Source organism: Xenopus tropicalis, chromosome 2, assembly GCF_000004195.4.
Source record: "Xenopus tropicalis strain Nigerian chromosome 2, UCB_Xtro_10.0, whole genome shotgun sequence".
NCBI lineage: Eukaryota > Metazoa > Chordata > Amphibia > Anura > Pipidae > Xenopus > Xenopus tropicalis.
The window spans coordinates 20,317,134-20,334,278 of NC_030678.2; the positions used below are offsets into that span (position 1 = coordinate 20,317,134).

At 39.9% G+C, this 17,145-nt stretch overlaps 1 protein-coding gene across 1 annotated transcript in view; it reads left to right on the plus strand.

Annotated features, from left to right (window-relative positions):
- tmprss15 (transmembrane serine protease 15) overlaps positions 1 to 17,145 on the plus strand; it is a 195,244-nt gene that overhangs the window by 149,224 nt on the left and 28,875 nt on the right. Inside the window, exon 18 of the mRNA XM_031896188.1 lies at positions 12,802 to 12,897. Coding sequence (XP_031752048.1) covers positions 12,802 to 12,897 — 96 coding nt within the window. The remainder of the gene's footprint in view (positions 1 to 12,801; positions 12,898 to 17,145) is intronic.

The window sequence follows — 17,145 nt, forward strand, 5'->3', positions numbered from 1 at the left end:
TATTAACACACTTAAAGGATAACTATACCCCCAGAATGAATACTTAACCAACAGATAGTTTATATCATATTAAGTGACCTATCGAAGAATCTTAGCAAACTGGAATATATATATCAGTAAATATTGCCCTTTTACATCCTTTCCCTTGAGCCGCCATTTAGTGATGGGCTGTGTGCTCCCTCAGAGATCAGCTGACAGGAAGTAATGCAGCTCTAACTGTAACAGGAAGTAGTGTGGGAGCAAAAGGCAGAACTCTGTCCATTCATTGGCTGATGGGGCCTAGCATGTATGTGTGCCTTGGCTTGTTTGTGTGCACCAGGGGCACCCTAAACAACCGGGTCTGCCAACTCACCCCTGCACAAGTGGTGGGGCAATAACAAGGGACTGTGGACTAGGAGTAGACAGGGGTGCTTCTGCCATTAGGCCGCCTCAGGCGGAGATATGTCCAGAATCGCCCCTGGGAGTAGGCAGGAGAGGTACCCGCCTGGTGCACCCCATTGTTGTGCACCCAATAGGTGCCTATTCTGCCTAGAGGCAACATCTAGAGGACCACAAGGAGGCCTTCTGTGATTTAACATCCAGGAGCCGCCTCAGGCGGAGATATGTCCAGAATCGCCCCTGGGAGTAGGCAGGAGAGGTACCCGCCTGGTGCACCCCATTGTTGTGCACCCAATAGGTGCCTATTCTGCCTAGAGGCAACATCTAGAGGACCACAAGGAGGCCTTCTGTGATTTAACACCACAGACAGATAGGGTCCCAGCCTCCCGGCATTGCATGCACCCTTCATTTATATGACACATCTGACACGTCCATGAATTTTATTCCATTAAATTAAAGTGGTTGTTACTAGGGATAGATGAATCTGCCCTGTTTTGCTTCGACCATAAAATTTGCGCTACTTTTTTGTCACCCGTGTCTTTGTTTGTCTCCCGCATCTTTTTTTGTTGATGTATATATAGACATCATTTCTGACTTGACTGCAGCCACATGAACCCTTGACCATGTGTAAATATTACAGGCATTGGACCTGTTATCCAGAATGCTCCAACCTGGGGTTTTCCAGATAATGGAAAAAATTAAAAAAAGGATAAAAAAAAAAAAAACCCACTAATTATTTGATTAAAATGAGGCCTATGGGAGATGGCCATACTGTAATTCAGAGCTTTCTGTATTACAGATTTCTGGATAATGGATCCCATCTCTGTATTTGCTATATGGTCTTGCGGTTTCGGACCAATACTCGCACCACATATTCGGATCAATGGTGGGTTCTGGCTAAGTTCTTCCTGACGCCCTCCCCGCCAGCGACCTACTATGCCCCCCTTCCACTCCCGGCAGCCTCTATTTATAGGCACACACTTTCCCCGCCTCCTCCGTGACGTCAGTAATGGGGCAGGTTGGGTGTGAGCATATAAATAGATGCGGATCTGCGGGATGGGTTGGGGGCAGGTTGGGAGTGGGTGGGTGAGGGTCGGATGACAAATGGTTTCCATTATTACTGTGCCCTGCATTAGGGCTGGCACCATAAAGGCTTCATGCCCACCTTATATCTAACTCTGTTCATGATGATCTGCAATTGTATATGTTACACATAGGGGTATATTTATCATGCTGTGTAAAAAGTGGAGTGAAGCATTACCGGTGATGTTGCCCAGGGCAACCAATCAGCAATTAGATTTCAACAGTTAGAAAATCAAAGCACGCATCTGATTGGCTACTATAAACAACATCACCGGTGATGTTTTACTCCACTTTTTACACAGCATGATAAATATATCCCATAATGTACATTCATTCTAACCATGTCCTACCAGCAAATGCCAGGGTTTGTACCATCAGTATTTTCTATTGATAATGACCATATAGCAGCTGATAATGATACATACGTTGGATAATTATGAGCAGGGAATGTAGCAGGATTCTGTAATACGGTAACAACGCCGCTAATTCTAATGTGATTCTGCTTGCTATACAAACATACATTGTAGTGTGACCTCCTCCCAACTGTGTGGCATGTCTGCAATAAAAATAAATCTCAGTTTTATTATCCAAAGGTTTAATGCGGAAGCCTCCCCCACTCTGCAGGGCCAGCCATGGATTTTTTTTTCTCTTGCTACAATTTGCCTCTAATTCTTGTCATTTTGCTTTACTCTCCGTTTCCCATGTGAACCAGGGCATTTTGCATGGATCACAATATGGGCAGATTAAGTGATTATTGTAGCAGTTTGGGTATCTTTTGTTTGAGTTATTGTCACATAAATTAGACATACTGGTGAAATGCATTTCTCTCTGCCAATACTAATGAAATAGATTAAAATGCATGTGTAGGGAATTACTGAAATGAGACAGAGAGAGAGAGAGGGAGTGGGCTGTAATTGGCAGATAAAGTCAGTATTAACTAATAGAAAGTTGGCAGCGTGACTACGGAAACTGCATGAACACACAGTACAGACTTTAGAGGTCATTTACAAAGACCCCAAAGATATAGGGCAGGCTTTAGAGGTCATTTACAAAGACCCCAAAGATATAGGGCAGGCTTTAGAGGTCATTTACAAAGACCCCAAAGATATAGGGCAGGCTTTAGAGGTCATTTACAAAGACCCCAAAGATATAGGGCAGGCTTTAGAGGTCATTTACAAAGAACCTAAACACACAGGGCAGACTTTAGAGGTCATTTACAAAGACCATAAAGACACAGGGCAGACATAAGAGGTCATTTACAAAGACCATAAAGACACAGGGCCGACTTTATAGGTAATTTACAAAGACCCTAAAGACACAGGGCAGACATAAGAGGTCATTTACAAAGACCCCAAAGATGTAGGGTAGACTTTAGAGGTCATTTACAAAGACCATAAAGACACAGGGCAGACATAAGAGGTCATTTACAAAGACCATAAAGACACAGGGCAGACTTTAGAGGTCATTTACAAAGACCCCAAAGTCACAGGCCAGAGTTAATAGGTATTTACTAAGATCCCAAAGACACAGGGCAAAGTTAAGAGGTCATTTATAAAGACTTAAAGTCTAAAAGCTGTTGGGTTCATGTTGAAGTCAATTGGAGCTGTCCAAGGCAATGTTTTTCGGTCCTTACCCTTTTTAGATATTCAAGTTTTTGGGGATCTATTCATGCTGCAGGTATTTAAGTGATGTAAAATTCATGATTTGAGGTTTTCACATTTTTTTTTTATGAATTTCCACATCTGTGGGATTTATTTGTCACTGTTTTTAATAAATGAGTAGATAATAATACTATTTACATAAAAAGTGAGTTTAGTCACAGTAGAAAAAAAAACCTCTGAAATTACACAAATTAGAATTTTGATAAAGGGCCCTCCAAGAGTTGTGTTAAAAAATTGAATTATTTGAAATAAAATAACAATAAATAAATAAAAAAAAGATTAATTGCAAATGAAGGTAGAATAGTGCAAGATAAAATGAATACCCCTTTAATAGTGTCGAAATAGGGTGTGGCTCTGCCTGCCAGATGCTTTCATACTCAAGAAATAAACTGTCAGCTGTAGGAGGAGCCATTCCATTATTCAAAGCCAGTAGGAAGCTAATTGTTGATGCATGTTTCTTTATGTAGCACAACCAGGTCTCAGTATAGAATTACCATTCCCATCACATACAGAATTCACATACAGAATGCACAAAGAATCTTATTTATCCGCTGCTGCATTTATGGTTTTCATTGCTAGAGATGTAGCGAACTGTTCGCCGGCGAACAAATACGTGTTCGCGAACTTTCAGCGTATGTTCGTAGTTTGGGTTCGCGCCGCATTTTTTATCGTCGCAAAAGTATTGTACAATACGCCGCACAAGTCACACATGCCGTTTTTCCGCAAATCCCGTTTTCATGGTGTTTAGCGCGACATAGCAAAAAAGCTGCGTATTCTCGCTAGAATAGCTTGCGTTTTTTGCGCAACGCTGTGCCAACAAAGTATTTTTCAGAGAAGTTTTTGCCCTTGATCCCCCTCCTGCATGCCACTGTCCAGGTCGTGGCACCCTTTAAACAACTTTAAAATCAGTTTTCTGGCCAGAAATGGCTTTTCTAGGTTTTAATGTTCGCCTTCCCATTGAAGTCTATGGGGTTCGCAAAGTTCGCGAATATTCGCGGGTTTTGGCGTAAGTTCGCGAACATGTTCGTGAACTTTTTTTTTTAAGGTTCGCTACATCCCTATTCACAGGCTGTGGGTGGTTCAAGCACGTGTTAGAGGCTCCTAAAGCATCTGCAGCTGGATTTCATCTTCGATTAATACTATGAGGAATATTTATCAAGCTGCGTGAAATATTTTAACCCCCCCCCCAAAACACAGCAGCGCAGAGACCTGTGGCAATACTAGAAAGGCAGAACCTACTGTGCAAAGTCTGATTGTGGACCCATATCAATGTGCCCCTCTACTATGAGATGCATTTTATACTTCCTAGAATGCAATCTGAAGTTTAGCCATTAGCTATTCCTATAATACTGGCACTGGATATACAGTAGAAATAACAACCAATGCTTCTATGGCGAACTATGCCGGAATTAATAATACAAGCTCCTGCCAATGCATTAGGCAACATAATATGGCCCCATGAGAAGATCTGCCAGAAGTGTATACAGTAGCTGTATACGTAATTGGGATCCATGAGTATTACAATGGCTCTAAAGCTAGTTATGGATATTGCAGTCTGTGCATTAATATTATCTTCTCTTTTGGGGCTGTATTTAACATATATGCACTCGAGGGCCTGTGGCTAGGGTGGCAGCTTTGGTGGTGTAGCCCCCCATAAAAAATTTAGTGGAAAAAAAAAAACGTTTCCACTGCCACCAGATCCTTTGCTATGAAATCCGATGGCAGGGGTGGGGGATACCTGTCTGGTGCCACACCGGAAATGATGTCACATGCAGCACATTGCGTGATGATGTCACTTCCTCCAATGGGTCCAGCAGCACTTCGGTGCCTAGGGCAGCATTGGACCAGAATACAGCCTTGCTCCTCTTGGGTTTCAACTCTGAGGAAGGTGACCTATACAAATGGATTTTGTGCCACTAGAACTTGCACTTGGCTCCAAAGCGGCATTAAAAATTAGAGTGCAAGAAAGGTGCATCAATATACCTGTTTTTATAGATGTTCTATCGCTATAAAGGGAATAAGAAAGATTGATAAAGCTTCTTCACACTACTGTGGAGAGAAGTACAGCTCTTTCAAAGCGGCAGCTTATTCCCTATATAGTGGTAGAACGTCTATAAAAACATCAATCTCACAATCTCCTAGCAGAGTGCTATGACAATACCGACTGCTACTACCTTTACTCTGATCAAAGGTTCCCTGCTCCCCAACTTCTGTAAGGTACTTGGTCACCTTAGAGCTCAAAGTTTGATACTGGGGCCATCTGCTCCAGGCTCCCCATTACCTCTATCCCTGGTACTAGGTGGAGACCAAAGAGGTGAGACATGTGCTCCTTCCCCTTATATAATCTAGAGACAGGAACTAGTCACCCTAACCCTGGGCCTTTGGTGCCTAGGGCAACATTGGACCAGAATACATCCTTGCTCCGCTTGGGTTTCAACTCTGAGGAAAGTGACCTAAACAAATGGATTTTGTGCCACTAGAACTTGCACTTGGCTCCAAAGCGGCAAGAAAGGTGCATCAATATACCTGTTTTTATAGACGTTCTACCGCTATAAAGGGAATAAGAAAGATTGATACAGCTTCTTCACACTACTGTGGAGAGAAGTACAGCTTTTTTAAAGCAGCAGCTTATTCCCTATATAGTGATAGAACGTCTATAAAAACATCAATCTCACAATCTCCTAGCAGAGTGCTATGACAATACCGACTGCTACTACCTTTACTCCGATCAAAGGTTCCCTGCACCCCAACTTCTGTAAAGTACTTGGTCACATTAGAGTTCAAAGTTTGATACTGGGGCCATCTGCTCCAGGCTCCCCAATACACCCATCCCTGGTACTAGGTGGAGACCAAAGAGGTGAGACATGTGCTCCTTCCCCTTATATAATCTAGAGACAGGAACTAGTCACCTTAACCCGGGCCAGATAGGAAACCTCCATCCCTTAGGACACAGGTTACAGATTGGGACCTCCCTGAGCAGCAGGAAACATGATATTTTGGATATAGGGGAAAAGTGATGAGCAAATTTTTTCAGCAGGCATGGATTCAATGCAAAATTCCACATTTCAGCATTGGCAAATTTTGTTTGCTAAACTGCTGCAGAAGTTTGCAGTGGACTTTCAGGTCGCATCAAATAACTTGCGATCACATCAAATAAGTTGTGGTTAGATCAAAAATGTCATTTGGTAGCCCCATTTTGGGGACAGATTCGCTCATCACTATAGGGGAACCCTTTGGATATTTCAATGATTACATGATTAAATCAACAAGTATCCGCCTACATAAAGAACTTTTTGAAGCTTTATAAGAAAAAATTCTTTAAAAATTCAGAAAACTCTGAAAAGATTTGTGAAGCAGTGTAAAAATCTGCGAAACATGGAAAATGTTGCGCATCAAAAAAATTTGAAGTGCACGTCAAACAGATTGAATGCTCAAATTTTTGCGCCCACTTTGCAAAAAAATCAACCAATGGTAAAACACAGAAAATTTCATGTATCACTACTCATTATTAGTGATGAGCGAATTTTTTCGCCAGGCATTGATTCGCAACTAATTCTGCATTTCGCCATTGGCGAATTGTTTTGTGAAACTTCCGTGAAAATTTGCCGCAGAAAAATTTGTCCGCTGTTTCGCAAATTTTCTTACTGTTTCGCAAGTTTTATGGAGAAACAGGACAGATTCGCTCATCACTACTCATTATTTTCCTGGGACTTAAGGATCTAGGATCAGAAAAATTCATTGCACGGATTTTTTTGTCGGGCATGGTTGCGGCAAAAAGGGCACGGTCGTGGCAAATTGGGGCATAAAAAAAAAGTGCGGGTAACAAAAAATAGACGCCGGCGACAAAAAATTGACGTGGGCAACAAAAAAAAAGTGCGACAAATGCTTTTCACAAATTTTCTGCTGTTTCGCAAATTTTCTTGCCGTTTCACAAATTTAATTGCGAAACAGGACAGATTCGCTCATAACTACTCATTATTTTCCTGGGACTTAAGGATCTAAGTGCAATGTTAGAACCCAGTGTTGCTGTTGAGCTCTAACACCCCACAGCACAGAATTGAGTTCAACTGCTCAAAGCAGCCAAATACATTCTGATGAACTGACACATTGATCAAAGGAGTAAATGTTGCTATAAATGCACAAGTTTGTTGAAACATTTCCCCGGCTGTCAGTTTGAATTTCACCAAATCCTCCCCTAAGGAGCAGCGTCTGTTGGTTTGTTTATTACTGAGTAAACTCAAATATTTTTATAGGGAAGTAAACAAAAAAAATGACCATTACCGAGAGCAGAAAATATTCATTATATTTACAGGTCGTCCCCATCAGTGTGTCTTCTTTTCATCACAGCTTCAACCCAAACTATGATTTTTTTTTTACATGTTTGTGCTTAAATGTCTAAAAACCAAACAGCATTTTTCCATTTGAACAAATGCAATGAATAAATACATAAAAGGAACAGCGTGCGTTTGAGAGCAAGGGCATCCTTTCTGGAAGACTCTAATTTTAATGGAGGCCTGAGACATGAATAGTATTAAATATATTCCTCCATTCCAGAGATTAATTTTAATACAAGTGTTTTAAGCCAATATTAATGTAACCGAGACCCTTGAGTCATAAACTATTTTTTTTCCAGTCCTTTCATCTTTCTCAGTTGAGAAAGGAGAGGAAATATCAGTAGCAGGCAGCCAGTTGCTTTGGTGTAGGCTTTTTTTGCGATTAATGAAGTAAGTTAACATATTTTTTGATCTAAATATGTAATTAGCTGTTTTTTTTCTCCCCCATCCTTTTAATATTTAATTACAGAGATATTGGGAGGAACATGAAAGGGAATGAAACATAAGTAAAAACTATAGAACTGTTATTATTCATTAATTGTTAATATCCCGGCTAATCTTTCCTATTAGTAACGTGCCGTATGCAACTTCCCAGTTTTTGACCTTCGTGATTCCGCTTTGCGCTGTATTTTGCATTCTGTACTGCTCCCAGCCATTTGTTTCATATTTTAACCATGGGACTTGACAGTTATGAACAAAATATAGCAATGCATGATGTGAATTGCTTCATGAATATCCCAGAGCAGAATGCCTACGGTTCTTTTAAATCCATAAAACAGTTGTCTCTGAATTTTTATTTATTTTTTACGCCAATCAAGGAACCATTTACTTTGTTCTTAGTGTAAGGTTGTTAATATTCAATGTCAGACTGGGATGCCAGGGACCCACTAGAAAACCTTGGTTTCCTTATTCCCCTAGTCTCTATACATACTGTCATTTAGCCTTCACTCTTTGTTCTCATACAGAAATGCAGAATGGCCAAGATATAGGTATAAAAGGGCCAAAGGGAATTTTCCTGGTATCCTAGTGGGCCAGTCCAATGCTGTTTTCCTATGAAGCATATGCTACAGGAGACCAGGGTGTATTTAGGTGCAGTGCTGCCCTAAGCACTGGATCTAAATTTGCCCCTACATTGTGCGTGTCGCCACACATACCAATGTTGCAATGTTGACCTGATGTCACTCCTCTGTAACCCCCTACCCCCTCACCCCCCAGCTCTGTCATCAGATTTCCTATGGAAATCAGTGGCTGAGGCTGGAGGCATTTTTAAAAAAAAATTAAAATTATAGGCAGAATATAGGCACCCGAGGGCTGCCCCCCAAAATGCGCCACCCTAGACACAGGCCTAGTGTGCCTTATTATAAATATACCCCTGCTGGAGACCCTATTCAGGCAAACTTAATGTACATTTTAGGTTGCAGAGCTTCTAGTACAGGTATGGGATCCCTTATCCGGAAACCCGATATCCAGAAAGCTCCGAATTATGGAAAGCCCATCTCCCATAGACTCCATTTTAATTATATAATTCAGAATTTTAAAACTGATTTCCTTTTTCTCTGTAGTAATAAAACAGTACCTGTACTTGATCCCAACTAAGATATAATTACCCCTTATTGGGGGCAGAACAGCCCTATTGAGTTTATTTCATGGTTAAATGATTCCCTTTTCTCTGTAATAATAAAACAGTACCTGTACTTGATCCCAACTAAGATATAATTACCCCTTATTGGGGCAGAACAGTCCTATTGGGTTTATTTAATGGTTAAATGATTCCCTTTTCTCTGTAATAATAAAACAGTACCTGTACTTGATCCCAACTAAGATATAATTACCCCTTATTGGGGCAGAACAGCCCTATTGGGTTTATTTAATGGTTAAATGATTCCCTTTTCTCTGTAATAATAAAACAGTACCTGTACTTGATCCCAACTAAGATATAATTACCCCTTATTGGGGCAGAACAGCCCTATTGGGTTTATTTAATGGTTAAATGATTCCCTTTTCTCTGTAATAATAAAACAGTACCTGTACTTGATCCCAACTAAGATATAATTACCCCTTATTGGGGCAGAACAGCCCTATTGGGTTTATTTAATGGTTAAATGATTCCCTTTTCTCTGTAATAATAAAACAGTACCTGTACTTGATCCCAACTAAGATATAATTACCCCTTATTGGGGCAGAACAGCCCTATTGGGTTTATTTAATGGTTAAATGATTCCCTTTTCTCTGTAATAATAAAACAGTACCTGTACTTGATCCCAACTAAGATATAAATAATCCTTATTGGATGCAAAACAATCCTATTGGATTTAATTAATGTTTTATTGTTTTTTTAGTAGACTTGGAATGGTATGGAAATCCAAATTATGGGAAGACCCCTTATCCGGAATACTTGTATATGCTTTATTGGGTGTAGGTTTAAGCCTTAAACCCCAGTGATCCCCAACCAGTGCCTCCAGAGCAATATTTTGCTCCCAGTGGCCTCAATGCAGGTGCTTATTTTTGAATTCCTGCCTTGAAGGCTAATTTTGGTTGCATGAAACGATATGTACTGCGAAACAGAACCTCCTGTAGGCTGCCAGTCCACATAGGGAACTCCAAATAGCCAGTCACAGCCCATATTGCTTGTGTTGCTCCCCAAGTCTTTTTTCATTTGAATGTGCCTTATGGGTGAAAAAGGTTAGGGACCTTTGGTTTAAGGTATGTCCCTGTCCTATAGTCTATGCCCTAAAGGGGTCACTGTATGTTTATTAAATCCTGTAGAGCCAGAGAACTGGAAACTTATAGACAATTTTAGATAATCCAGCTAGCAGGGCTGCACTGATTGTATTTAATTTAAAGTCAATCACTGCTGTCCTGGTAAAGGCATTCATTAGAAGTGTAACTGAATTTGTACTTGAGCTGATTAGTGATGAGCGAACTTGTTGCGAAACGGCGAAAATGTCGCGTGTCAAAAAAAATTCTTTTGACGCCTGTGACAATTCTTTTGATGCGCAAAATTCTTTTGATGCCCGCGACTATTCTTTTGACGCCCGCAACAATTCTTTTCATGCGTGTAATAATTTTTGGACGTACCGCGAATTTTTCCGCAGCAAATTTTTTCGTCTGTTTTGAGAAACAATCCACCACTGGCGAAACGCGGAAAAACGCCGCAAATCCATGACTGGCGAAACATTTCACCCATCACTAGAGTTGATACCTTTAAGCTATATGTTTCTCTTATTGGTGGGCTATATCTGTTTCATTTTTGTATGTATCTATTACATTTTTATTGCAAAGGTCGGGTCATGAACTGATGTTCTGCTGCAAATGGGGGTCTCGACCCCAAACTGCCTAAAAAGCCTTCCATATATCTAAATGCTAAATAATGTCTGGAAGGGTTGAACCTGATCGACAAGTATCTTCTTCAGCTCCAACCAGTAAACTATGGAAATTCCATCTTCCACTATGAGAGTTTGCAGAAATACAAACAACTCATACGATTCGTGCTGGCAATGGTACGAAACTCATAGTCTGTAGAGGATAATCCGCAGATTTCTATTGGTTAGGGCTGAGAAGAGGCAGAAGCAGCATTCTTTATCTACATAATACACAAACTCCTGATTATGTAAAATAAATTAAACCAAAATATTACTAAAGAGCAATCTACTTTCGGCTTGACATATTGCGGTTTTATTATAAATGTCAAGAAATGATTGCGGATTAGCTAGCCACAGTAGATAAATGTGGTCATTTCTTCTGTATCCAAATTGCTATCTTATAACCAAAGATATACACATGTAATCCTTCTGGGTCTTATCACTTTGGGGAATTTCATTAGCAGTGTTCCCTTTATTAACATTCCTGTGCCATTTGCTGCAGAAAATAAACTTCACAATGTGGCTTCCTGAGCATGAACCAAGCATTACTCGTTATGGGTTAGGAACAAAAATGGATCTCTCTTGCTTTCTTTATATACAGTTTAAGGGTGAAGACACACAGAGCTACTAGTAGCAGCTACTTGTTGTGGCTACTAAAATAGACAATGCTGATTTTTACTGGTAATTGTCTCTGCGTGTGTTTTAGCAGAGGCAATTCTCATTATTGTCTATGGCAGGGGATTTTATGGAGTTTAGTAGCTGTGACAAGTAGCTCCGTGTGTCTTCACCCTAATGGCACACAGGGCTGTTTTTGGGGCTTTATATGCAGTGTTTTAATTATCCCAAAAGGTGTTAGCATCCAAATCAGGGCCCCACTTAAAGAAGGAGAGTCATTTTGGCATTTTACTGCCAATAGATTTGCCTAGAACATTATATTTATTCTGCAGAAAGCTTCACCATACCTAAGTAAATAGCCCTAGAAGTTCCTCTGTTTGTTCAAGATAGCAGCTGCCATTTTAGTTTGGTCTCAGTAGCTTCCTGCTGCAGCTCTAGCCGTTGGCAACACAGATCACACATTCTGATAGGAGGGGGAATGAATTCTTATGAATTTTTATGGGAGTGGGAGCAAAAAGAGGGAGGGAGAGAGGAAGAGAGGAGTGTGTTTATTTTGATAGAGGACTCAGTGCAGCGTTTCTGTGAGTGCTTATGGCTGTATTTACATAGACCTTTCTGATAAAGCTTACTGAGTTTTTACTTTTCCTTCTCCTTTAAGGCTCTTTAACAGACGCCTTATCTGGAAACCCATTATCCAGAAAGTTCTAAATTACAGAAAGGCTGTCTCCCATAGACTCCATTTTAATCAAATAATTCACATTTTTAAAAATGATTCCCTTTTCTCTGTAATAATAAAACAGTACCTGTACTTGATCCCAACTAAGATATAATTACCCCTTATTGGGGGCAGAACAGTCCTATTGGGTTTATTTAATGGTTAAATGATTCCCTTTTCTCTGTAATAATAAAACAGTACCTGTACTTGATCCCAACTAAGATATAATTACCCCTTATTGGGGGCAGAACAGCCCTATTGGGTTTATTTAATGGTTAAATGATTCCCTTTTCTCTGTAATAATAAAACAGTACCTGTACTTGATCCCAACTAAGATATAATTAACCCTTATTGGGGCAGAACAGCCCTATTGGGTTTAATTGCTGTTTACATATTTTTTTTTTTTAGTAGACTTAAGGTAGGAGATCCAAATTTCAAAAAGACTCCTTATCCGGAAACCCCCCGAGCATTTTGGATAATGGGTCCCATACCTGTACCACTAATAAATGTGTTTAGGGAATACCAGCATTTATTATGGGCAAACCTGACATTCTTTTCCCATATTTACGGTAGGTACGGCCGTTTCCAAATGAAATGACTTGCGATCATCGCTGTGTTATATCTCCCTACTTAACAAATTGAACTTGTTTCAGAAATGTAAACCTCACCTCGGCTGTATTGTCAGAAGGAAATGGACCATTTGTTACGTTAATTCAAGTGGAGGACGGTAGCCTCAGCCTTCTGCCAAGGTAGGAATTTAACAGTGTGTTAAAAGTCAGTTTAAATCATACGCCTAATGCTACAGTAGCTTGCTGTGAGATGTATAATGCAGGTTTAAAATATTTCACAACCTTTTTTTGCTCAGCTGGCTCCTTATATGTTAGCGAAATCTTGGAAGAAAAATATACAGAGCAAATAAATAACTTCAATACAGCGCCAGCATAGAATATAGGAAAAATGTGCAGTGGCGGGGCATGTTACCCTAGTGTCTGCTGTGAGGGGCTGCTCTTTTCTACTTCTTCCTGATCAATAGAATTTGATTCTTTCTACTTGTTGACCAGATCAATAAAATAATATAAAGTTGGCCCTATATACCTGATTAAGCCACTTATGATGGACCCAGTGTCACCCTTGAAGAATCAAAGAGGTTGTTCTTCTTTAAATTAACATTTAGGGGCTGATTTACTAAGACACGAATTCCGACCGAATTAGAAAAATTCCGATTGGAAAACAAACATTTTGCGACTTTTTCTTATTTTTTGCGATTTTTTCGGCGCCTTTACGGCTTTTCGGAAATTATCGCGACTTTTTCGTTACCAATACGATTTGCGCAAAAAAACGCGAGTTTTTCGTAGCCATTCCAAAAGTTGCGATTTTTTCGTAGCGTTAAAACTTGCGCGAAAAGTTACGCTTTTTTCGTAGCGTTAAAACTTAAAAGGCGCGACGTTTTGCGCAAGTTTTAACACTACGAAAAAATCGCAACTTTTTGCGCAAGTTTTAACGCTACGAAAAAATCTCAACTTTCGGAATGGCTACGAAAAACTCGCGTTTTTCCGCAAAAATCGTATTGGTAATGAAAAAGTCGCGATAATTTTCCGAAAAAATCGCAAAATACCGATCATTACGAAAAAAACGCAATCGGACGCATTCGGCCCCTTCGTGAGTAAGTAAATGGGCCCCTTAGTATGATGTAGACAATGGTATTCTGAGACCATTTCCAATTGGTTCACATTTTTTATTTTTTGTGGTTTTTCAGTTATTTAGCTTTTAGTTCGGCAGATCTCCAGTTTGGAATTACAGCAGTTATCTGGTTGCTAGGGTCGTGTTTACCCTGGCAGCCAGGCAGTGGTTTGAATAAGAGACTGGAATATGAATTGGAGAGGGCCTGAATAGATAGATAAGGAGTAAAAAAGTATTAAAATTAAAATTAGTAACATAGTAAGTTGGGTTGAAAAAAGAAATATGTCCATCAAGTTCAACCATAATGCCTATATATAACCTGCCTAACTACTAGTTGATCCAGAGGAAGGCAAAAAAACCCATCTGAAGCCTCTCTAATTTGCCACAGAGGGGAAAAAATTCCTTCCTGACTCCAAGATGGCAATTGGAAAAATTATTAGAAAATAATTAAAAAGCAATAGTTTTTTTTTAGCTGTCGGGGTCAGTGACCCCTATTTGAAAGCTGGAAAGAGTCAAAAGAAGAAGGCAAATAATTAAAAAACTATAAAAATAAATAATAAACATAAGTTGCTAGATATAGGACATTCTATAGCACAGAGACCCCCCTCTGTGTGGCCCCCCACCTGTCTGGCTGCTTTGATGGCTTACTCTTGTGTAAGCTTTAAATGGTATCAGTACTGTGATTAACTGCCCCCCTGCATGGTTCTCACCTCAGATTCAGGCTGTAATCAGGCTGTATTGTTTAAATATGTAATTCCCTGTGTTGTTCACACCTTTTAATCTCTGCATTGTTCCCCCCCTGCAGTGTTCACACCTCAGGCTTAGGCTGTAATCACCCCCATTGTTCCCCTGTTCACACCTCAGGAGCAGTAGAAACCCACAAATAATCCCTGCACACTACAAAAAGAACATATACTGAGGTGGTACTGCAATTAAAAAGTTTTTTAATATATACAGTAGTTATTGTGCAGACTGTAGGAGCAATGCCAGCATTGTGTCACTGTAGGCTGCATGTGTGTGCCATACACACAGGCATCATAGGGCAAGCAGAGTATGGCACACACAGGCAGGGTAGGGAAGGCAGAGTATGGCACACACAGGCCAAGTATGGCACAAACCAGCCAAGAATGGCAAACACAGTGAAAGTATGGCACATGCAGGCAGGGTAGGGAAGGCAGAGTATGGCACACACAGGCAGGGTAGGGCAGGCAGAGTATGGCACACACAGGCCAAGTATGGCACAAACCAGCCAAGTATGGCACACAGGCAGGGTAGGGAAGGCAGAGTATGGCACACACAGGCAGGGTAGGGCAGGCAGAGTATGGCACACACAGGCAGGGTAGGGAAGGCAGAGTATGGCAGGTTTTTGCTGTACTACAACCATTAATATGGGTATGGTCATGTGATAACATGGGTGTGTTCAAGTGGGTGCGGTTTCAAAAAGGGGAGTAGTCAAAACTGGCTTCCATTATCGGCCCTCCACCACGTAGGTCGGAAAAATTCCGGCCCTCGGTACCACAGAAGTTGGACAGCACTGCTATAGCATATTAAAGATCTCCAAACAATGTGCATTGGAAGCACATAAAAATAAAGAACGTGACATTATGGTATAATATTTCTTAAATAAATAAATAAAATAATACATTTTGTCCATAAATAAATTAAATAATACATTTTGTCCACCAGTGCGAAATGGTGAGCTGATGCACTCACCAAATGTAAAATACAGCAAGACAAAGTAAATGTGCAGATTCTTGATGGCAGTGATAAAGCGGGCACCTCAAATTATGATAAAATGAGAGAAAACAAACATAGTGTAATACTATTTATTATAAATAAAACCTGCCCATATACAGGCTACTCACAGGATTGTAGTACAAATCAGCAAGAACAATCTCTACGCGTTTCGCGTGATCCCGTCACTCTTCTTTTCTATAGCATATTAAAAATTGACTTAAACTGTTTTCTTTAATTAGACCAGTGGGTCATCCAATGTGGCCGCCATATTTGAAAAATGCCCATTATTTCTTGGTCAGAAAGGGGTTGATCAGATCTCTCCCATATATGAATAGGGGTTGGATATTGGGGTTGTAGAACTGCAATGCTGGATTTCTGACAGTGCCTTTATTTCTTTTGTCCTATTTTTTCCTCACCTAAATTGACTCCAATTCTGCTGTTCCATTTTCTTCTTCTTTTACCCTCTTTCTTGGATCTATGCCGCTTCCCAGATCCATTAACTATTGCAAGTTGCTTGTATATGACATACCTTTTCATTGAAAGCTTCAGTATGTATATGTGTGTATTTTGCAAAATGATACAATATATATATAAATATAGATCATCAGCATTCTGAAGCGAGCAAGTGTTGAACAGAACAAGTTATTGCAGACAGTTCTAACTGTAGATGTGTTCTTCATTATATTTACTGTGTCGTTTTCTTCTATGATATTGCCAGTTCTGTCAGAACACTGCTCTTTGTGTAAGAACATGCCCTTCTCATTAAAATAAGAATAAATTTCGCTTATGTCTATGGAGAGAACCGGTATCATATCACTGACAGCCAACATTTGTACGATGATGTTCTACAGGGATTATCCAATATGTTAGGATGATATTTACTGATTAGGAATTGCTCTCTGATATTTACAACAAACAAGCAAAATATAACTGCAGCTCCGGGAAGGAAGCACAACATACAGAAATGATCACGCTGAATATTAAAGGGGATCTAAACGTAAAAATGAACAGATGTGAGCTTACTCAGGGTGTTTCTCAGAGCACTTTTGTAATTCACATTTGTTTTCTCTCTTTAGCAGTTTTTGAGATACTTGTATGGTAATACAGTTTTGGGATCCATTACGGGAAGGTCATCTCCCATTTATTAAAAAATGATTCCCTTTTCTCTGTAATAATAAAACAGTACCTGTACTTGATCCCAACTAAGATATAATTACCCCTTATTGGGGGCAGAACAGCCCTATTGGGTTTATTTAATGGTTAAATGATTCCCTTTTCCCTGTAATAATAAAACAGTACCTGTACTTGATCCCAACTAAGATATAATTACCCCTTATTGGGGGCAGAACAGCCCTATTGGGTTTATTTAATGGTTAAATGATTCCCTTTTCTCTGTAATAATAAAACAGTACCTGTACTTGATCCCAACTAAGATATAATTGCCCCTTATTGGGGGCAGAACAGCCCTATTGGGTTTATTTAATGGTTAAATGATTCCCTTTTCTCTGTAATAATAAAACAGTAACTGTACTTGATCCCAACTAAGATATAATTACCCCTTATTGGGGGCAGAACAGCCC